Source organism: Budorcas taxicolor, chromosome X (genome assembly GCF_023091745.1).
Source record: "Budorcas taxicolor isolate Tak-1 chromosome X, Takin1.1, whole genome shotgun sequence".
Lineage (NCBI taxonomy): Eukaryota > Metazoa > Chordata > Mammalia > Artiodactyla > Bovidae > Budorcas > Budorcas taxicolor.
The window spans coordinates 84,257,659-84,281,915 of NC_068935.1; the positions used below are offsets into that span (position 1 = coordinate 84,257,659).

The following is a 24,257-nucleotide window of genomic DNA, read 5'->3' on the forward strand; positions in this document are numbered from 1 at the left end:
CTCAGTTGTGTCCAACTCTTTCTGACCCATGGACTGTTGTCTGCCAGGCTCCTCTGTCTGTGGAATTCTCCAGGTAAGAACACTAGAGTGGATAGCCATTCCCTTCCCCAGGAAATCTTCCAACCCAGGGATCAAACCTAGGTTTCCTGCATTGCAGGCAGACTCTTTACCATCTGAGCCAACAGAGAAGCCCTATGTTTTAAAGTACCCCAGATAATTCTGATGTGCATCCATGAACTGAGCTGGTATTTTTATGCATTTGACTTATTTCTAGCCCTAACCTATGTTCTACATATGTTAATTGCCTGTTGGGCACCACCACTAACATTTTCCTTTGTTCACTCCAACTTTCCAAACTTAAAACAACTCAATACTAAGTATGTTGTTGTTTGTTTGTTTGTTTGTTTGTTTAACTAAAAAGGAACTCCCCTTTCACACTCTTTGTGGTCCCGGGGATATCCTGACTTCCCAGGCAGAAACCTTTAGAATCTTCTCTGACTTATGTCTTTCTCCTGATTCTCACATCCATGTAATTGTAGGGTCCTATGGACTTTCTTTGTAAGATCCGTATCTCCCATCATCACTTCCTTTTTGCTCCTATTGCTACCATCTTTATCCTGGCCCTTATCTACTAGGGATTGAGCAGAAAACCTATCTAGTCATTCTTTAAAGAACAGATGAATGTTCAGAAAATATTTTTGTCCCTATAAGATTACTGAGGAAATAGTAAATTTAAGTGACAGCCTGGGAGGACCTCCATTCCCTATTTTAGAGTTCAATACTGCTTTGGAAAGCATGTCATAATCATAAGTCTTAAATTACCTGTGAAACGAATCACCAGTCCAGGTTCGATGCATGATACTGGATACTTGGGGCTGGTGCAATGGAACGACCCAGAGGGATGGTACGGGGAGGGAGGAGAGAGGGGGGTTCAGGATGGGGAACTCATGTATACCTGTGGTGGATTCATGTTGATGTATGGCAAAACCAATACAATATTGTGAAGTAATTAACCTCCAATTAAAATAAATAAATTTATATTTAAAAAAGAATAAAAAAAGAAAGCCACAATGTTATGTACCTGAAAAAAACATTACCTGTGAATCCTGGCTTTGTTTAATGCTAGTTAAAGAAATTTCAGTTCAGTTAAGGTGCTCAGTCATGTCCGACTCTTTGCAACCTCAAGGACTGCAGCAGGCCAAGCTTCCCTGTCCATCACCAACTCCCAGAGCTTGTTCAAACTCATATCCATTGAATCGGTGATACCACCCAACCATCTCATCCTCTGTCGTCCCCTTCTCCTCCCGCCTTCAATCTTTCCCAGCATCAGAGTCTTTTCCAATGAGTCAGTTCTTCCCATCAGGTGGCCAAAGTATTGGAGTTTCAGATTCAGCATCGGTCCTTCCAATGAATGTTCAGGACTGATTTCCTTTAGGATTAACTAGTTTGACCTCCTTGCAGTCCAAGGGACTCTCAAGAGTCTTCTCCAACACCACAGTTCAAAAGCATCTATTCTTCAGTGTTCAGCTTTCTTTATAGTCACATCCATACATGACTACTGGAAAAACCAAAGCTTTGGTTAGACAGAGTTTGTTGGCAAAGTAGTGTCTCTGCTTTTTAATATGATATCTAGATTTGTCATAACTTTTCTTCCAAGGAGCAAGCGTCTTTTAATTTCATGGCTGCACTCACCATCTGCAGTGATTTTTGAGCCCCCCAAAATAAAGTCTCTCACTGTTTCCAGTGTTTCTCAATCTACTTGCCATGAAGTGATGGGACCAAATGCCATGATCTTAGTTTTCTAAATGTTGAGTTCTAAACCAACTTTTTCACTTTCCTCTTTCACTTTCATGAAGAGGCTCTTTAGTTCTTCACTTTCTGCCTTAAGGGTGGTGTCATTTACATATCTGAGGTTATTTATATTTCTCCCAGCGATCTTGATTCCAGCTTGTACTTCATCCAGCCCGGCATTTTGCATCATATACTCTCCTTATAAGTTAAATAATGCATATAAGTTAAATAAGCAGGGTGACAATATACAGCCTTGACATACTCCTTTCCTAATTTGGAACCAGTCTGTTGTTCCATGTCCATTTCTAACTGTTGCTTCTTGACCTGCATACAGATTTCTCAGGAGGCAGGTAAGGTGGTCTGGTATTCCCATCTCTTTAGGAATTTTCCACAATTTCTTATGATCCACACAATCAAAGTCTTTGGTGTAGTCAATAAAGCAGAAGTAGATTTTTTTTTTTTTTTGGAACTCTCTTGCTTTTTCAATGATTCAACAATTTGATGGATCAACAATTGCCAACGATTTGTTGGCAATTTTATCTCTGGTTCCTCTGCCTTTTCTAAATCCAGCTTGAAAATCTGGAAGTTCACAGTTCACATACCCTAGAAGCCTGGCTTGGAGAATTTTGAGCGTTACTTTGCTAGCATGTGAGATGAGTACAATTGTGTGATAGTTTGAACATTCTTTGGCATTGCCCTTCTTTGGGTTTGAAATGAAAACTGACCTTTTCCAGTCCTATGGCCACTGCTGAGTTTTCCAAAATTGCTGGCATACTGAGTGCAGAACTTTCACAGCATCATCTTTTAGGATTTGAAATAGCTCAACTGGAATTCCATCACTTCTACTAGCTTTGTTCATAGTGATGTTTCCTAAGGCCCACATGACTTCACATTCCAGGATGTCTGGCTCTAGGTGAGTGATCACACCATCTTGGTTATCTGGGTCATGAAGATCTTTTTGTATGGTTCTTGGTGTATTTGAGGTACTTTTTTCTCTTTAAGCCTCTGTTTTAAAAATCCATTAATTGGTGATAACAATCCATGGCTTATTCTCAGAGTTATTGGAAGAAACTATTGAGCTAACTGGTATGAAACCCTTTCCAATTGTGAAACCTTTCACTAGGCCAGAAGATTGTTAACATTTTTTGTAAATATTTTACCATTCACTCATCCAGCAAATATTTATTTAGTCCCTACTGTATGCCAGGCATGTTCTAGGCATAGGGGATGAAGTACTAAACACAACGACCATGATCTCATGGTGCTTACATTTTAGTTGGGTTAAAAATAAGCAGTAAATAAATAAATAAGATATAAAATGTGTTAGATGGTCATAAGTGCAATTGAGCAGAATGAAACAGGAGAAGGACATAGGGAATATGATGGGAAGTTGAAGTTTTAAGAGGGTGGTTAGAAAAGCCTCCCTAAGAAGATATTATAAGATCAAAGAACTGAAGAAGGTGAGGAAAGTAGCAATGTAGATATCTAGGGGAACACATGCTTGACTAAGGGAACAGTAAGTGTGAAAGGCCTTAAGGTGGGAGTATTTTCAGGTTAGTTTCAGGAAGAGCAAGGAGATTGGCATGGTTTGAGTTAAGAGAATATTAGGAAGAAGAGTAGATTATGGGATCAAAGAGGTGATGAGGAGGTAGGAAGATCACCTAAAGCCTCATTGGCCATTATGAGGACTTTAGTTTAATTGAGTAGGGAAAAGCATCAATGAATTTTGAGGTTGGAAGTGACATGATTTAACATGTTTTAAAAGAGTCATTCCACCCTCAGCCAATGTCACACTATCACTTATTCTTTCCAAAAAAAAAATGAGTAGGCCTCAAGTTACTCCCTCATCAAGTTCCCTCTAAATGTGAGGGAACATAAGGTCCTTTTTATGACTGCATCTAATATTCAGGCAAAATATACAAGAGCCAAAAAGAGCCTTAAAACAATGATTTTCAGGGAATTCCTTGACTATCCAGTGGTTAGGATTCTGAACTTCCACTGCTGGAGGCCTGGGTTTGATCCCTGGTTGGGGAACTCAGATCCCACAAGCTGAGTTAAGGAACCAAAACAGAAAAAACAAACAATGACTTTCAAAGTTGGCCAATTATACAGAGTGAAGTAAGCCAGAAAGAAAAACACCAATACAGTATACTAACACATATATATGGAATTTAGAAAGATGGCAATGATGACCCTGTATGCAAGACAGCAAAAAAGACACAGACGTGTATAGTGGACTTTTGGACTCAGAGGGAGAGGGAGAGGGTGGGATGATTGGGAAGAATGGTATTGAAACGTATACTATCATGTAAGAATCGAATCACCAGTCTATGTCCGATGCAGGATACAGCATGCTTGGGGCTGGTGCATGAGGATGACCCAGAGGGATGTTGTGGGGAGGGAGGTGGGAGGGGAATTCATGTTTGGGATCACATGTACACCCGTGGTGGATTCATGTCAATGTATGGCAAAACCAATACAGTATTGTAAAGTAAAATAAAGTAAAATTAAAAATTAAAAAAAAAAAGTTGGCTGTACATGAGAATCACCTCCTGAATTTTTAAAAATTCCAAATACGTCAGAATCTCAGAAATGCAAACCAAATATATGTGTTTTTTGGAGTTCCCAAGATGCACTAGGTGAGAATCACTAGTAAAAGATTTGACCAAATCCTCATGGTATGACTGGGGACCTTGAGTCCAGCAGTGGGGAAGAATACACTTTTGACAGCAGAGCTAGACCTGGGACCACTCACCATTCTGAGGAAGGCAGAATTCACAAATATGTGGGCAGAAAGAAGATAAGAGGTTTGATAGTTTGGAAGCAGATTATGGGCAAGAGAAAGCTGGGATAGAAGTGGCCCTGAGCCATGCCAAGAAAGAGAAGGCTGAGAGCCAGCACCAAGTGATAAAACAACATCTGGATTATAGGCCAAACATCTGGAAATAATGAAGGCATTGCATAGATTAGAAGCTTGATTTTCAAAGAAATTACTATTCTCAAGCCCACACTGAGCAACTACTTTGATTTTTGCCAGTCCCCTGCATGTGGGTGACTGGGTAGGCTCACAAGGAGAGGAATGGGCAGGGCATGGACCACCTGCTGTCTTCCTCATCCTCTTTAATCTCACATCTCCTGCACAGCCCAGGCAAGGCAAATATCTTCCATGAAGTCCTGAGTTCTTAATTTAGACCTGTCATCCTGTTTTGCCCACCCATCCTAGATAGAGAAAGCACGTTTCATCCCACAGGCATGTGCAAGTTGAGAAGAACAGCAGTCACAAGCTGTGGCCAAAGGCAGCTGCACTGGCAATAGTTTAAGTACCTAATATCAGCAGAAACTTGGCAACATCAATTTTTCAGGGCACCATGAGCTCATGTGGGAATTACTATTAATGTCAGCCTCATTGCTTACCCTTTTCCCTGTCAACTTGCATCCTTATTTTTCTAGGTTATTTTTTTCAAATGGAACAGGATCAGGACAAAAGGATAGACAGGGTGAACAGTCACATGACAGAGACAGACAAAATAAGGAATACTCTAGTCATCTTGCCACTTGTCAGCCCCTCTGGTTAAACTCAATCAATAACCCAAACAGCACTTAATAGATAAATTTGCATTAAAAAGTCATTTGGAGGCATATATAAGAATATTCATAATAAGTTTTTAAATTTTAATTTGGGGAATAACAAGCATTGTCTAATAGAATGATATAGGGTAGTTCAAGGTATTAAAGGAAATGCTGAAGAACTAGGTTTGTTTATGCAATATAATTCTCATGTCATAAATTTCACTTGGAGAAGACTCTTTAGAGTCCCTTGGACTGCAAGGAGATCCAACCAGTCCATTCTGAAGGAGATCAGCCCTGGGATTTCTTTGGAAGGAATGATGCTAAAGCTGAAACTCCAGTACATTGGCCACCTCATGCAAAGAGTTGACTCACTGGAAAAGAATCTGATGCTGGGAGGGATTGGGGGCAGAAGGAGAAGGGGACGACAGAGGATGAGATGGCTGGATGGAATCACTGACTCGATGGATGTGAATCTGAGTGAACTCCGAGAGTTGGTTATGGACAGGGAGGCCTGGCGTGCTGCAATTCATGGGGTCGCAAAGAGTCGGACACGACAGAGTGACTGGACTGAACTGAACTGAAAGTGTACAGTTCACTGTTTTTTTTTTTTTAACATGTTCACCAAATCACACAACCATCACTACTATCTAGTTCCAGACAGTACCCATTAAGTAGTTATTTCACATTCTCTCCTTCCCTCAGTTCAGTTCAGTTCAATCACTCAGTCATGTCTGACTCTTTGCAACCCGATGAATCGCAGCATGCCAGGCCTCCCTGTCCATCACCAACACCCGGAGTTCACTCAAACACAGCAATGGTAAGGAATAAATGTTCGGAGTATTACTCAGCCATTAAAAAGAATACATTTGAATCAGTTCTAATGAGGTGGATGAAACTGAAGCTTATTATACAGAGTGAAGTAAGCCAGAAAGAAAAACACCAATACAGTATACTAACACATATATATGGAATTTAGAAAGATGGTAATGATAACCCTGTATGCAAGACAGCAAAAGAGACACAGATGTATAGAACAGTCTTTTGGATTCTGTGGGAGAGGGAGAGGGTGGGATGATTTGGGAGAATGGCATTGAAACATGTATAATATAAGAAATGAATCTCCAGTCTAGGTTTGATGCAGGATACAGGATGCTTGGGGCTGACGCACTGGGATGACCCAGAGAGATGGTATGGGGAGGGAGGTGGGAGGAGGGTACAGGATTGGGAACATGTGTACACCCATGGAGGATTCATGTTGATGTATGGCAAAACCAATACAGTATTGTTAAGTAAAATAAAGTAAAATTAAAAATAATAAAAATAATAATAATAAAAGAAGGAATAAATGTTGCTATCCATGTTATGGGTAAATCTCACAGATGTTGTCTTGAACAAAGAAAGCCAGAAACAAAAGAGGGCTCTCATATGAATCAAATTTACATGACATTCAAGGACAGGTTAAACTAATAATGGTGATAGAAGTCAGAATAGAAATTACTTCAGAGAAGGAAATGGCATTGACTGGGAAGGGGGATGAGAGAGTCTGCTGAGGTAATGAAAAGGTTTTGTATCTTTATCTGAAAGCATTTGTATGAGTATATTCCCTGGTGGCTCAATGGTAAAGAATCTGCCTGCAATGCAGGAGACACAGGACCTGTGGGTTATATTCCTGGTTCATGACGATCCCCTGAAGGAGGACATGGCAACCCACTCCAGTATTATTGTCTGGGGAATGCCAGAGACAGAGGGGCCTGGTGGGCTATAGTCCATGGGGTTGCAAAGAGTCAGTGACGACTGAAGTGACTTAGCACACATCCATACATATGTCGAAATTTTATAGATCCATCTATGTTGCTGACTTATACAGCAGTTTGGAGGATTCAGATGTATCTTCTGGGATTCTTTGGAAGAGTGTCTAGCTGCAGTTACAGGGCACCTCAGAGTAGCTCTGATTTTCTCAAAACTTAATTATTCTCTCTTACCTTCTCTTAAAATAAAAAGGCAGTACATCTACAACAGGACACTGCTGACCACAGGGAAGAACTTGACATAGGCCTGAGTTTGTCCCTTGGTAATAATTTAACCATTACTAGACAATTTTACTCATAACCATGACTTCTTCAGAACAGATCAGTCATTGTGGCTTCCCTTTAAAAAAGGTAATTTGTTAAACTTATTGTGAAAGACAGTTTAATTTGCTTGCTTGGGATAAACAGTTTGACAAAATAGAAGGGAAAAAAAAGGCCTATGTTCATTCCCTGGAGCCTGATATGGGGGTTTGGCCATACACCTAACTTGCCTATTCACAGGTCTCAAAGCCAAGGTTAGAGGGACATGTTAAGATTCATTCCACATGACATTTATTAGATGGAAGGGGCTCTGGGTACCAAATATAATAGAGTGTCTCAGACACCCAAAGGGCAGAAACAGATGCTATGGAGATTTCAGATGCCTATATTGGGAGCTTATCTTAAGGGCTCTTTGGCTCCTGCCAATGATTTTCTGTTTGTGTGGGCAAGAAGAGGATACAGGGGAGTTGCCCAGACCAGTATTCTGGCCCTGTGCCCATGACACTTAATTCTTTTGTCATGATAGCCGTGAGACCACTGATAGTTCTTGTTCCTAATGACACGATGTGGGGTAGGGAGGGGAGTGTGCCTACTGAGGCTGACACTATGGGTCAGTAATAAAAACAACAGATGGGGGCATCTTAAGCTTATGTAAAAAATGGGTTTTTTAGCCTACTTTCTTCTGAATGAAGAAATGGGAAAGAATGGCCCAGTTGATCATGGGAAAAGGTACATTCAAGCAAGAATGCCAGACAGGAAAACTTACTTCATTGCTACTGGGAACTTTTGAAGGGAGGAATGATGGTATCTAGCACAAGGTATACATACACACTCTCCTCTCTTCTGACTGGAAGTACACATTTAGAATTTTATATACTTTGAGAAACCACCTGAAGTTCACCATGGTATGAGGTTAAGGAGTGAACAAAAGAACCTCACCCCACCTTTCTCTTTGAGCAATGCAAGCCCCATGTATCAGTTACTTACATTAAAATTCATCTTTGTAGAAAATTACCTCTCTATATACTCAACTCTATCTTATTTTGTATAACTTCTCAAATCCTTCAGAATGCTTTGATGGACCTTAGTTCATTTAATCATTCCAAGGACTATATAAGGTAGGTAAGGAACGTACCGACCCCTTTCTTCAGATTAAGTAACTGAAGCCAGAGAAAGTAAAGGGACTCATACAGAATCATAGATTGAAAGAAGATCCAAGTAAGTTGACCAAGCATCCCAGTTTACCTGAGACTGTCCTAGTTTCAACTCTGAAAGTCCCATATCCTGAGGAAACTTATTAGTCCTAAACAAACCTGTATCAGGATAGAACCGATATCTCCCAACTCTTTTTGACCAATGCTAGTGCCAGTGCCTTATACCATTTGTAATCTGAGAACTGTTATCTCAGTAGTGTTTCCTTTTCTCTGCACTTTAATGTACCAGGACATTACTTCATGCTGGATCATTCTCCCCTCCCATGCTTCCAAGGACAGAAGCAATAACAGCTAATTGTCTTCAAAGGTACTTGAGACAGTTTTGGCAAAAGAGAACCATCCTTTAGCTTTCTCATCCACAAAGGGATAATATTGCTTACAACATGGGTGTTGCGTGGATCAAATATAATGAGTATGAAAGTGCTTTCAAAACTGTTAATAGCTGGTAACATATGAGAGATTGTGGCTATACTCATTTCTAGGCAGATACCAGCTCCTTGTCTTATCATTTTCTTTCCAGTTCAGCAAGTGTTACAGCCACTAACTGTATGAACATTGGTGAATTCCTTGGCCTTTATGCCTCATTTTTCACACATTCAAAATTAGGCAAGTAATAATTCATGATATGGTTGTTTTAAAGCTTGAATTATTGCATTTAAACCATTTTTAAGAATTCTTGGCACATGGTTAGTGCTATATAGGTATTAGCTGTTTTGAGTTGGCTTCCTCAAACCTTCTAACCCAGGTCCAGAGACTAGACTAAGAAGTCCATAAACAAATTGAGATGGAAGCCACTACTTGCCTTGAGATCCTTTCCATTTGTTCCATAATTGTATTCTGTGCCCATAGCCTTCCCACCATGGATTGCCAAGAAAATGAGTACTGGGACCAATGGGGACGGTGTGTCACTTGCCAACTGTGTGGACCTGGACAAGAGCTCTCCAAGGTAAGTACCCCTGGTCAGGATACTTATTTCTGTTACATCCTAGAAAAGCAGACTGGCAACCAAGAAAGTCCAAGATTAGGAGAGTCGACCCTATCTGTGGCTAATAGGTTTAGCATATAAAACATATGAAATCCAAAGATTATGACAATAGCAGTCACAGTTCCATTAAGAATTCAACCTGGCAGCATCAGAGGCAGGGGAGGATTCCATGAGATAATGGAGTATCTCAAGAGATATATAATGCAAAAGCTTAAGAAGGCTGTTAAGTATTATGGACATATGTCAACTAAAGCAAGATCCACTCATTTGGGGTTCAGGGGCCAGCTATCAAGTCTTGGGAATGGAAAAGAGAGAAGAACTGAGTAGGCTGAAATGTGGCCTCTGTATAGAGAGACTAGGCCACTGAGGAAACTGCAAGATGGGGGAACTAGGAAGGGTCTAGAATCCCAGTTGGTAACAAAACAACCCACAGGGCAGGAATTATATATTCAATCCTGATTTGTAGAGCTGCTTAATTGTTTCTGCTTCAGGTCCCTGTTAGTCCCAGAAACTGAGGTTGGTATTAAATTGAGACTGAAGTTTGGGACACAAAGTTTGGGAGCAGACAGCCAGTAATTTTTTTTCATGATCACATATTTTCTGCAGTTGTCTGTTAATTTAGCAATCACTGGTTTTGTTCACTGTTATTCAGTTGCTAGGTCATGTCCTACTCTTTGCGATCCCATGGACTACAGCACACCAGGCTCCCCTATCCCTATCCTTCACTATCTCCTGAGTTTGCTCAAACTCATACCCATTGAGCCAATGATGCCATCCAAACATCTCATCCTCTGTCACCCCATTCTTCTCCTACCCTCAATCTTTCCCAGCATCAAGGTCTTTTACAATGAATCGACTCTTCACATCAGGTGGCCAAAGTATTGGAGCTTCAGCATCAGTCCTTCCAGTGAATATTCAGGGTTGATTTCCTTTAAGGTTGACTGGTTTGATCTCCTTGCTGTCCAAGGGACTCTCACGAGTCTTTGCCAACACCACAGTGCAGAAGCATCAAGTCTTCAGTGCTCAGGCTTCTTTATGGTCCAATGCTCACATCCATACATGACTACTGGAAAAAAAAAAAAAAACATAGATTTGACTATATGAACCTAATCAGCAAAGTGGCGTCTCTGCTTTATAATATGCTGGCTAGGTTTGTCATAGCTTTTCTTCCAAGGAGCAAACGTCTTTTAATTTCTGCAGTCACTGTCCACAGTGATTTTGGAACCCAAGAATATAAAGTATGTCACTGTTTTCATTGTTTCTACATCTATTTGACATGAAGTAATGGGACTGGAGTGAAGAAGAACTAAAAAGCCTCTTGATGAAAGTGAAAGAGGAGAGTGAAAAAGTTGGTTAAAGCTCAACATTCAGAAAATGAAGATTATGACATATGGTCCCATCACTTCATGGGAAATGTATGGAGAAACAGTGGAAACAGTATCAGACTTAATTTTTCTGGGCTCCAAAATCACTGCAGATGGTGATTGCAGCCATGAAATTAAAAGATGCTTACTCCTTGGAAGAAAAGTTATGACCAACCTAGATAGCACATTCAAAAGCAGAGACATTACTTTGCCGACTAAGGTCCGTCTAGTCAAGGCTATGGTTTTTCCAGTAGTCAGGTATGGATGTGAGAGTTGGACTGTGAAGAAAGCTGAGCACTGAAGAATTGATGCTTTTGAACTGTGATGTTGGAGAAGACTCTTGAGAGTCCCTTGGACTGCAAGGAGACCCAACCAGTCCATTCTAAAGGAGATCAGTCCTGGGTGTTCTCTGGAAGGACTGATGCTAAAGCTGAAACTCCAGTACTTTGGCCACCTCATGCGAAGAGTTGACTCATTGGAAAAGACTTTGATGCTGGGAGGGATTGGGGGCAGGAGGAAAAGGGGATGGCGGATGATGGGATGGCTGGATGGCATCACCGACTCGATGGATGTGAGTCTGAGTGAACTCTGTGAGTTGGTGATGGACAGGGAGGCCTGGCATGCTGCGATTCATGGGGTTGCAAAGAGTCAGACACTACTGAGCAACTAAACTGAACTGAACTGAGTGGGACTGGATGGTATGATCTTAGTTTTTTGAATGCTGAGTTTTAAGCCAGCATTTTCACTGCCCTCTTTCATTTTCATCAAGAGGCTATTTAGTTCCTCTCTGCTTTCTGCCATTAGGGTTGTGTCATCTGCATATCTGAGGGTATTGGTATTTCTCTTGGTAATTTTGATTCCAGCTTGAGCTTCATCCAGCCCAACATTTCGCATGATGCACTCTGCATATCTGTACACATGATGTGCTTTGGGCACCTAATGGGAAGGACTAACTCATTGGCAAAGACTGTGATGCTAGGAAAGATTGAAGGCAGGAGGAGAAGGGGGCAACAGAGGATGAGATGGTTGGATGGCATCACTGACTCAGTGGACATGAGTTTGAGCAAGCTCTGGAAGTTGATGATGGACAGGGAACCCTGGCATGCTGCAGTCCATGAGGTTGCAAAGAGTTCGATATGACTAAGTGACTGAACTGAACTGACCGTATATAAGTTAAATAAGCTGGGTGACAATATACAGCCTTGACATAGTCCTTTCCCTAATTGGAACAAGTTCATTGTTCCATGTCCGGTTCTAGCTGTTGCTTTTTGGTCTGCATACAGGTTTTTCAGGAGGCAAGTAAGGTGGTGTGGTACTCTCATCTCTTTAAGAATTTTCCACAGTTTGTTGTGATCCACACAGTCAAAGGCTTTAGTATAGTCAATGAAGCAGAAGTAGATGTTTCTCCAGATTTCCTTGCTCTTTCCATGATCCAACAGATGTTGGCAATTTGGTCTCTGGTTCCTCTGCCTTTACTAAATCCATCTTGTACATTTGGAAGTTATCAGTTGATGTATTGTTGGGGCCTAGCTTGAATTATTTTGAGCTCACCATGCTAGCATGTGAAAGGAGTGCAATTGTGTGGTAGTTTGAACATTCTTTCCCATTGCCCTTCTTTGTGATTGGAATGAAAACTGACCTGTTCCAGTCCAGTGGACAGTGCTGGGTTTTCCCAAGTTGCTGGCATATTAAGTGCAGCACTTTAATGGCATCATCTTTCAGGATTTGAAATAACTCCACTGGAATTCCATCACCTCCACTAGATTTGTTTCTACTCATGCTTCCTAAGGCCTACTTGACTTCATAATCTAGGATCTCTGGCTGTAGGTGAGTGGTCACACCATTGCGGTTATCCAAGTCATTAAGACCTTTTTTGTATAGTTCTTCTGTGTTTTCTTGCCACCTCTTCTTAATCTCTTCTGCTGCTCTGAGGTCCATACCATTTCTGTCCTTTATTGTGTCCATCTTTGGAGAAGGGAATGGCAACCCACTCCAGTATTCTTGCCTGAAGAATCTCATGGACAGAAGAACCTGGTAGGCTACAGTCCATGGGGTCGCAAAGAGCCAGACATGACTGAGTGACTAACACTTGCATTAAATATTCCCTTGGTATCTCTAATTTTCTTGAAGAGATCTGTACTCTTTCCAGTCCTATTGTTTTCTCTATTTCTTTGCATTGTTCGCTTAAAAAGTCTTTTTTATCTCTCCTTGCCATTTTCTGAAACTCTGCATTCAGTTGGGTATATTTTTCTCTTTATTCTTTGCTTTGTGCTTCTCTTCCTTTCTCAGTGATTGTAAGGCCTCCTCAGACAACCATTTTGCCTGTTTGCATTTTTTTTTGGGGGGAGGGAATAGTTCAAACACCTATAAACTGGCAGGCATGGTTTTAGGCACTGCGGATGTGGCAAAACAAATTTTTTTTGCCTTCACCAACCTTACCTTTTTTTTTTCTAAATTTATTTATTTTTTATTGAAGGATAATTGCTTTACAGAATTTTGCTGTTTTCTGTCAAACCTCCACACGAATCAGTCATAGGTCAATTAGTGAAACAGTGAACAAGATACATACATAGATATGGAAATATGATAATTAAATTACAGTGATCTTATACAGAGTGACTCCTATGTTTAGCTCCTATCATGTAGTACAGGAATGCCTTTTAAGGAGGTGCCTTCTGGGAAGAGGATAGAACTAGTGCAGAGTTCCAAGATGAGAGTGAACTAGGAATGTTCAAAGAAGAGGAAGAATGTAAGTACAGCTGATGATTGTTGGGTGAGCGACAGAGTAGTACATAATGAGGTCTTGGAGAGAGATATTGCCAAATCATGGGGACTATTCAAGTTTATGATGAGAAACTTTTTTTTAAGTGCACCAGGAATCCTTCGGAGAGCTTTAGGTTTGAGCTTCCCTGGTAGCTCAGACGGTATATAATCTGCCTGCAATGCAGGAGGCCCCGGTTTGATCCTTGGATCAGGAAGATCCTATGGAAAAGGGAAAGGAAACCCACTTTAGTAATCTTGCCTGAAGAATTTCGTGGACAAAAAGCCTGGCAGACTACAGTCCAAGAGTCACAAAGAGTCGGACACAACCGAGCAACTATCACTTCACTTCACAGGTTGGAGAGTGGCATGATCCCCTGACTGAAACAAAATGTAGTAATTATTTAGCCTGCCTCTTTTCTACCTATTTTGCAAATAGAGACTAAGGCCCAGGGATATCAATAAACAAGCACTAATTCTAATTTTAACTCCTCTACACATAACATTCTATACCACAGTGGGGTACCCACATGGTTTATAAGGGATCCCAAGACCAAGGAATGATCACCAAGAATTCGGTCATGCTGGACATTAGGATGGAGCCAATGGAATAAGCTACTTGGTTTGACAAAATCTATTTTAAATATCACATTGATCTTCATGATCAGAAGTCTCAGCACTTTTATAAGAACAAGGTATTAGATGTATTCCTGTCATGTACATGGCCATTACCTTTAAAGTCACCCATATTTACAAACCTCAACTTCTTCAAGGGGAAAAAACAGGTCTTTCTGTCAAACTGTTATTTGTTACCAAACTCTCAAAAAGTAGCCCATGATGAAATGTATATTTGTCTAAGCATCTCTTTGGTTGTAATTTGTTTTAGCACTACTATAAAGCTAAGAAAAAAAATGAATTAACTGCAATACTGTGTTCTTCCAACAACTTTACATATAAATAGCTTGTACCTGTATAGCAGCCTGTGCTTTGTAAAGAGCTTTCATGTGCATTATCTCATTTGTCTGTCATTCCCACCAAGAAGGTATTATAAACCCCATTTTAGATGATGAAACTAAGACTCAAAGAGGATATGTGTCTTGCTTAAAGTCACAATGGTTCGGTAAAAATAAACATGAGGCAGATGCACATGGATTTAAGTCCCAGCTTTGCTGTGGGCAAATTAATCTTTTATTCAGTTAGGATGTACTAAGTTAAAAATAACATAAAACTTAACACTGACTTGAACCATAAACACGTTTACTTATGTAATGAAATCTGAAAGCAAGAAAACTTGGTGTTGGTTGGGCAGAATGTTGTCAACATCCTAGGCACCTTGCTAATTTTTCCTCATGCTTGTGGTCCTTTGGTTACCATAACTGAAAGCATTACATCCTTACATCATAGTCAAAGTTAGGAAGAAGAGGCAGGGGAAAAAGCAGCTTAATATTGTAAGGGGAGAAGGTGGCACTAGTGGTAAAGAACGTTCTTGCCTAATGCAGGAGACAGAAGAGACACAGGTTTGATCCCTGGGTTGAGAAGATCCCCTGGAGAAGAGCATCGCAACCCACTCCAGTATTCTTGCCTGGAGAACACCATGGACAGAGAGAAGCCTGGTGAGCTATAATCCATAGGATCACAAAAAGTTGGACACGACTGAAGACACTTAGCACACACACACATTTTCCTAGAAGCTCCCCAACAGATTTCCTTTTGAATCTTTTGTATCATATTAACCAGAGTTGGGCATTATAAGTATCTCAAAATTGCATCTGATGCTAGGACATGAGTACTTGGGAAACAAAAATGAGATTGCCACAACAGAATAAGACCAATTAAGAATCAGTTCTTGAGACTGGTCACTTTACCACCCAGAATGAAATAAATGTTATGTTAATAAGGAAGAAAATGAGCAATGAATTTTGGATAAGAAGCTAACAGCATCTGACACAATCTTATTTTTATAATTTATTTTATTTAGTTTTTAAGTTCACTCATATGAACTGTAAAGTGTTAGTCACTCAGTCGTGTCCAACTCTTTGTGACCCCGTGGTCTGTAACCCACCAAGCTCCTCTGTCCATGGACTTCTCCATGTAAGAATACTAGAGTTGGTTGCCATTTCCTTCTTCAGGATGAACTGTAAACATCATTGTAAATAAATCTTTAGAGAAGAGCAACACTCTTCCAGCAGGACATTTTTAGAAGTAAAATGATCAAGCTAAATAATGCATTCAGTTTTAAGATTCCTGTAATATATTAGCAGATAACACTTTTTTTCTTTATTTTACTAATTTCCACTATAATTACAATTATTTTCAATAGTGAATGGAGTTCTTATATCCCAGAAACCTAACCAAGCATAAATAATGTATGTGGCTATCATCTATTTTATGTCTTCCTTTGTCACATTAAATTACTAACATGAGAGGACTGTGTTTGTTTGTTTGTTTTTCCTTTTTTTATTTGATAGGGGAAAATATCACCTTTTGGTGTTTGTTTATTTGCAGTGTTGTAAACTGTTTCTGAATTTTTGTTTTCTTATTCTACTCACTGTTTATCATTCATTCTTCATTCAAGTAGGGCACCTGACTAGAAATACATATAGCAGAATATGGAGTATTTTAAAAATCTTTTATATAATGTATAATATTTTTAAAAATCAAAATTGGTTTTAATTTTATTTCATTTTGTCATTATCTCTTGACTATTTAATGAATATATCATTGATATATTAATTTGATAACCTATATTAATAAATTCCAAAATTAAAATATCTTCCATCCCCAGGATAAGGCATTTTCTATTGTGATTTTGGGTTAAATGCCCTCTTATGTCTTATAAGTTAATATTTTATTTATAATAAATAAGTACTGGAAAATCCCATGGATGGAGGAGCCTGGTAGGCTGCAGTTCATGGGGTCGCTAAGAGTTGGACACGACTGAGCGACTTCTTTCACTTTTCACTTTCATGCATTGGAGAAGGAAATGACAACCCACTCTAGTGTTCTTGCCTGGAGAATCCCAGGGATGGCAGAGCCTGGTGAGCTGCCATCTCTGGGGTTGCACAGAGTCAGACACGACTGAATCGACTTAGCAGCAGCAGCAGCAGCACTCTTATTTATAAATAAGTATAATAAATAAGTTGGAGAAGGCAATGGCAACCCACTCTAGTACTCTTGCCTGGAAAATCCCATGGATGGAGGAGCCTGGTAGGCTGCAGTCCATGGGGTCGTGAAGAGTTGGACACGATTGAGCGACTTCACTTTCACTTTTCACTTTCATACATTGGAGAAGAAAATGGAAACCCACTCCAGTGTTCTTGCCTGGAGAATCCCAGGGACAGGGGAGCCTGGTGGGCTGCTGTCTTTGGGTCGCACAGAGTTGGACATGACTGAAGCGACTTAGCAGTAGCAGCATAATAAATAAGTACACTATCAGCATCAAAATTGATATCAGAACTATGCTGAAAATGAAGTAAAAGTGTTACTTGCTCAGTCGTGTATGACTCTTTGCGACCCCATGGATGGTAGCCTGCCAGGCTCCACTATCCAGGGAATTCTCCAGGTAAGAATACTGGAGTGGTTAGCTAGTCTCTTCTCCAGGGGATCTTCCCAACCCAGGGATCGAACCCAGGACTCCTGCATTGCAGGCAGATTCTTTATAGTCTGAGGCACCAGAGAAGCCCTTGTGCCTCAAAATTTATATCAGAACTGTGCTAGCTTAGTAAAATTAATTAAGAAGATCAATATTTTTCTTGTTAAAAAACTAGTTAGCAGGAAAAGAATTTGGGAGGACATGATCATTTGAACATGTTTTCTTTGTTTCCCCATTAGAAAACAAAATTTTCAATATAAATTTTTCATGATACTTTCTTCCCTTTTAATTTCTTAATAAATGAAACTTCTATTTAAGAAATTCTTTTTAAAATTAATTAATTTATTTTAATTGTAGGATAATTAATTTACAATGTTGTAATGGCCTCTGTCATACATCAGCATGAATTGGCCATAGGCATATGTGTATCGTTGCCCTCCTAAACCCCCCTTCCAACTGCTTCCTTACCCACCCGCCTTCAGGTTGTTACAGAGCACCAGCTTTGGATCCCCTGCATCATAGATGAAACTCCCCCTGGCTATCTATTTCACATTTGGTAAAATGTCAGACTTTATTTTTTTGGGCTTCAAAATCACTGCAGATGGTGATTGCAGCCATGAAACTAAAAGACGCTTACTCCTTGGAAGAAAAGTTATGACCAACCTAGATAGCACATTCAAAAGCAGAGACATTACTTTGCCGACTAAGGTCCGTCTAGTCAAGGCTATGATTTTTCCAGTAGTCATGTATGGATGCGAGAGTTAGACTGTGAAGAAGGCTGAGCACCGAAGAATTGATGCTTTTGAACTGTGGTGTTGGAGAAGACTCTTGAGAGTCCCTTGGACTGCAAGGAGATCCAACCAGTCCATTCTGAAGGAGATCAACCCTAGGACTTCTTTGGAAGGACTGATGCTAAAGCTGAAACTCCAGTACTTTGGCCACCTCATGTGAAGAGTTGACTCATTGGAAAAGACTGTGATGCTGGGAGGGATTGGGGGCAGGAGAAGAAGGGGATGACAGAGGATGAGATGGCTGGATGGCATCACCGACTTGATGGAGGTGAATCTGAGTGAACTCCGGGAGTTGGTGATGGACAGGGAGGCCTGGCGTGCTGTGATTCATGGGGTTGCAAAGAGTCGGACACGACTGAGCGACTGAACTGAACTGAACTGAATGTGTATATTTGAGTGCTATTTTCTCAAATCATCCCACCTCACCTCCCATTGTGTCCAAAAGTCTCATCTTTATGTTATGTCTCCTTTGTTGTGCTACACATAGGATTGTCTGTACCATCTTTCAAGATTTCATATATGTGCATTAATATATGATATTTGTCTTTCTCTTTCTGCCTCACTTCACTCTGTATAATAGTCTCTATGTTCATCCACCTCATTAGAACTGACTCAAATGTGTTCTTTTTTATAGTTGAGTAATTCTTTGGAAGGAATGATGCTAAAGCTGAAACTCCAGTACTTTGGCCACCAAATGCAAAGAGTTGACTCATTGGAAAAGACTGTGATGCTGGGAGGGATTGGGGGCAGGAGGAGAAGGGGACGACAGAGGATGAGATGGCTGGATAGCATCACTGACTTGATGGACGTGAGTCTGAGTGAACTCCGGGAGTTGGTAATGGACAGTGAGGCCTGGCGTGCTGCGATTCACTGGATTGCAAAGAGTTGGACACAACCGAGTGACTGAACTGAACTGAACTGAATACTCCATTGTGTATATGCACCATAACTTCATTATCCATTCATCTGATGATGGACATCTAGGTTGCTTCCATATGAACATTGGGATACATGTGTCTTTTTCAGTTATGGTTTCCTCAAGGTATATGCCCAGTACTGGGATTGCTGGGCACATGGTAGTTTTATTCCTAGTTTTTCAAGGAATCTCCATACTGTACTCCATAGTGGTTGTATCAATTTTCATTTCCACCTACAGTGTAAGAGTGTTCCCTTTTCTCCACTCCCTCTCAGCATTTATTGTTTGTAGATTTTCTGATGGTGGCATTCTGCCTGGTATGAGATGATATTGTTGTTTGTTAAGTCGTGTCTGACTCTGTGATCCCATGAATTGCAGCACACCAGGCTTCCCTGTCCTTCAACTCCCAGACTATGCTCAAACTCAAGTCCATTGAGTTGGTGGTGCTATCCAACCATCTCATTCTCTGTCGCCCCTTTTTCCTCCTGCCCTCAGGCTTTCCAGCATCAGGGTCTTTTCCAATGAGTCGGCTCTTCACATCAGGTGGCCAGAATTTTGGAGTTTCAGCTTTAGCATCACTCCTTCCAATGAATATTCTGGGTTGATTTGCTTTAGGGTTGACTGGTTTGATCTCGTTGCAGTCCAAGTGATTTTCAAGAGTCTTCTCAAGCCCCACAGTTTGAAAGCATCAATTTTTCAATGCTCAACCTTCTTTATGGTCCAGTTCTCACATACATACATGACTACTGAAAAAAAAAAAAACATAATTTGACTATAGGGACCTCTGTTGGCATTTGGGAAATGATAACACATTGTAGTTTTGATTTGCATTTCTCTAATAATGATTGCTGTTGAGCATCTTTTCATGTGTATGTCTTCTTTGGACACATGTCCGTTTAGATCCTCTGCCCTTTTTTTGATTGGATTGTTTGTTTTTCTGGTATTGAGGTACATGAGCTGTTTGTACATTTTGGAGATTAACTCTTTGTCACTTGTTTTATTTGCTCGTATTTTCTCCCATTCTGAGGGTTGTCTTTTCACTGTGCTTACAGTTTTCATTCATTTTGCAAAAGCTTTTAATTAGGTTCCATTTGTTTATTTTTGTTTTTATTTCCATTACTCTAAGAGGTGGGTCATATAGGATCTTGTGTTGATTTATGTCAGAGAGTGTTCTGCCTGTATAGTTTTTGGTCTTACATTTAGATGTTTAATCCATTTTGAGTTTATTTTTGTGTATGATGTTAGGAAATGTTCTAATTTCATTCTTTTACACATCGTTGACCAGTTTTCCCAGCAACACTTGTTGAAGACACTATTTTCTCCAGTGTTTTGTTGTGGGTTTTTTTGCCTCATTTGTCAAAGGTAAGGTGTCCATAGGTGTATGGATTTATCTTTGGGTTTTCTATCTTGTTCCATTGGTGCATGTTTCTGGGTTTTGCCAGTACTATACTATCTTGATGATTTTAGCTTTGTAGTATAGTCTGAAATCAGGAAGGTTGATTGCTCTAGCTCAGTTCTTCTTTCTCAAATTGCTTTGGCTATTCAAGGTGTTTTGCATTTCCATACAAATTGTGAAATTATTTGTTCTAGTTCTGTGAGAAGTACAGTTCATAGTTTGATAGGGGTTGCATTGAGTCTATAGATTGCTTTGGGTAGTATAGTCATTTTCATTATATTGATACTTCCAGTCCAAGAACATGGTGTGTCTCTCTATTTGTTTGTGTCATCTTTGATTTCTTTTATCAGTGTCTTATAGTTTTCTGCATATAGGTGTTCTCTTTAGGTAAATTTATTCCTGAGTATTTTATTCATTTTGTTGCAATGGTGAATGAGATTGTTTCCTTAATTTCTCTTTCTGATTTTTCATTGTCAGTGTATAGGAATGCAAGGGATTTCTGTGTATTAATTTTATATCCTATGACTTTACTACGTTCATTAATTAGCTCTAGTAATCGTCTGGTGGTGTCGTTAAGGTTTTCTGTGTAGAGAATCATGTAATCTGCAAACAATGAAAGTTTTGCTTCTTTTCCAATCTGAACTCCTTTTATTTCTTTAATTCTCTGACTGCTGTGGCTATGGCTTCCAAAACTATGTTGAATAGTCGTGGTGAGAGTGGCTCCTTCATCTTGATTTTAGAGGAAACACTTTCAGTTTTTCACCATTGAGGATAGTGTTTGCTATGTGTTTGTTGTATATGGTCTCTAATATGTTGAGGTATGTTTCTTCCGTGCCTACTTTCTGGAGAGTTTTTATCATAATGGGTATCGAATTTTGTCAAAGACTTCCTCTGCATCTACTAAGATGATCATCTTGGTTTTATCTTTCAATTTGTTAGCATGGCATATCACAGTGTTTGATTTGCATATATAGAAGAATCCATGCATCCCTGCAGCAAAGCCCACCTGATCATGATGTATGATCTTTTTAATATGTTATTGAATTCTGTTTGCTAGAATTTAGTTGATGATTTTTTCATCTATGTTCAACAGTGATATTAGCCTGTAATTTGTGTGTGTGTGTGTGTCATCTTTGTCTGGTTTTGGTATTAGGGTGATAGTGGCCTCATAGAATGAGTTTTGTAGTTTTCCTTACCCTGAAACTTTCTGAAAGAGTTTGAGTAGGATAAGTGTTAGCTCTTCTCTAAATTTTTGGTATAAATTAACTGTGAAGCCATCTGGTCCTGGGCTTTTGTTTGTTAGGAAGATTTTTGTTTACAGTTTTGAGTTCCATGCTTGTGATTGGTCTGTTCATATTTTCTATTTCTTCCTGGTTCAGTTTTAGAGGGCTATATTTTTCTAAGAATTTACCCATTTCTTCCAAGTTGTCCATTTTATTGGCATATAGTTGCTTGTAGCAGTCTTTTATGATCCTTTGTGTTTCTGATTTGTCTATGGTAACTTCTCTGTTTTCATTTCTAATTTTATTGATTTGAGTCTTCTCCCTGTTTTTTCTTGATGAGTTTGTCCATTTTGTTTATCTTCATAAAGAACCAGCTTTTAGTTTTATTTATCTTTGCTATACTGCTGCTACTGCTAAGTTGCTTCAGTCGTGTCTGACTCTGTGCAACCCCATAGATGGCAGCCCACCAGGCTCCCTCGTCCCTGCGATTCTCCAGGCAAGAAACACTGGAGTGGGTTGACACTTCCTTCTCCAATGCATGAAAGTGAAAACTGAAAGTGAAGTCGCTCAGTCGTGCCCAACTCTTAGCGACCCCATGAACTGCAGCCTACCAGGCTCATCTGTCCATGGGATTTTCCAGGCAAGAGTACTGGAGTGGGTTGTCATTGCCTTCTCCAGATCTTTGCTATAGCTGCCTTCATTTCTTTTTCAGTTATTTCTGCTCTGATCTTTCTGATTTCTTTCATTCTACTAACTTTGGGGGTTTTTAGTTTTTCTTTTTCTAGTTGCTTTAGGTGTAATGTTAGGTTGTTTATTTGATGTATCCCTTGTTTCTTGAGGTAAGCTTGTATTGCTAAGAACTTCCTTGTTAGCACTGCTTTTACTGCATCTTGTAGGTTTTGAGTAGTCGTGTTTTCACTTTCACTTGTTTATATGCATATTTTGATTTACTTTCTCATATCTTCAGTGATCTGTTGGTTATTCAAAACTGTGTTGTTTATCTTCCATGTGTTTGTGCTTTTTATAGTCTTTTTTTCCTGTAGTTGATATCTAATCTTACTTCATAATGATCAGGAAAGATGTTTGAAATTATTTCAGTTTTTTTTTTTTTAATTAACAGGGCTTGATTTATGGTCCAGGATGTGATCTATCCTAAAGAATGTTCCATGTGCACTTGAGAAAAAAAGTGAAATCTATTGGTTTTGGATTAAATGCCCTGTAGATATGTTAGGCCCAACTGCTCCAATGTGTCATTTAAAGCTTGTATTTCCTTATTAATTTTCTGTCTAGATGATCTGTCCATTGGTGTGGGTGGAGTATTTATTAAAGGCCTCCATTATACTGTGTTGCTGTCAATTTCCCCTTTAATAGTTGTTATCATTTGCCTTATGGATTGAAGTACCCCTACATTGGATGCATATATATTTATAATTGTCTTCTTCTTGGATTGATATCTTGATCATTATGCAATGTCCCTCTTTATCTCTTAAAACAGTCTTTATTTTAAAGTCTATGTTATCTGATATGAGTATTACTACTTCTGCTTCATTTTGATCTCTTTTTGTATAGAATATCTTTTTCCAGCCCCTCACTTTCAGTCTATGTGTGTCCCTAGGTATGAGGTGAATCTCTTGTAGACACCATATATGGGAGTCTTGTTTCTGTATCTATATGGCCAATCTATGTCTTTTTCTTGGAGCATTTAGCCCATTTACATTTAAGGTAGTTATTGATAAATACGACCCCATTACCATTTACTTTATTGTTTTGTGTTTAATACTGTGTTTATTTTTTGTTATTCTGTTTTGGATTTGTTTTTATAGGCCTTTTCTGTGTTTACTATCTAGAGAAGTTCCTTTATCATTTGTTGAAACACTGGTTTGGTGGTGCTGAATTCTCTTAGCTTTTGCTTATATGTAAAGCTTTTGATTGCTCCTTCACATCTGAATGAGATCCTTGCTGAATAGAATAATCCTGGCTGTAGATTTTTCCCTTTCATTACTTTAAGTTTTCCTGCCATTCCTTCCTGGCCTGCAGAGCTTGTGTTGAAATTCAGTCATTCACCTTATGGGGATCCCCTTGTGTGTTATTTGTTGCTGTTCCCTCACTGCTTTTAATATTTATGTTTAATTTTTGTTAGTTTGATTAATATGTGTCTTGACATGTTTCTCCTTGAGCTTATCCTGCCTGGGACTCTCTGGGCTTTTGGGATGGTTATTTCCTTCCCTATTTTAGGGAAGTTTTCAGCTATAATCTCATATATTTTCTTATGCCCTTTCCTTTTATCTTCTTCTGGGACACCTATGATTCAAAAGTTGGGATGCTTAATGGTGTTTCAGTGGTCTCATGCTATCTTCATTCCTTTTATTCTTTTTTCTTTATTCCTCTCTATTCATTTATTTGCACCATTCTGTCTTCCAGTTCTCTTATCTATTCTTCTGCCTCCGTTACGCTACTGTTTGTTTCCCCCACCATATTTTTAAACTTAGTTATTGCATTGTTGACTGTTTATTCATTAATTCTTCTAGGTCCTTGTTAAACATTTTTTGTATCTTCTCAATCCACGCTTCCAATCTATTTATCCAT

At 39.5% G+C, this 24,257-nt stretch overlaps 1 protein-coding gene across 1 annotated transcript in view; it reads left to right on the plus strand.

The window, feature by feature from the left end:
• Positions 1-24,257, plus strand: part of EDA2R (ectodysplasin A2 receptor) — a 103,791-nt gene that overhangs the window by 5,893 nt on the left and 73,641 nt on the right. Inside the window, exon 2 of the mRNA XM_052663324.1 lies at positions 9,494-9,590. Coding sequence (XP_052519284.1) covers positions 9,504-9,590 — 87 coding nt within the window. The 5' untranslated portion in view covers positions 9,494-9,503. The remainder of the gene's footprint in view (positions 1-9,493; positions 9,591-24,257) is intronic.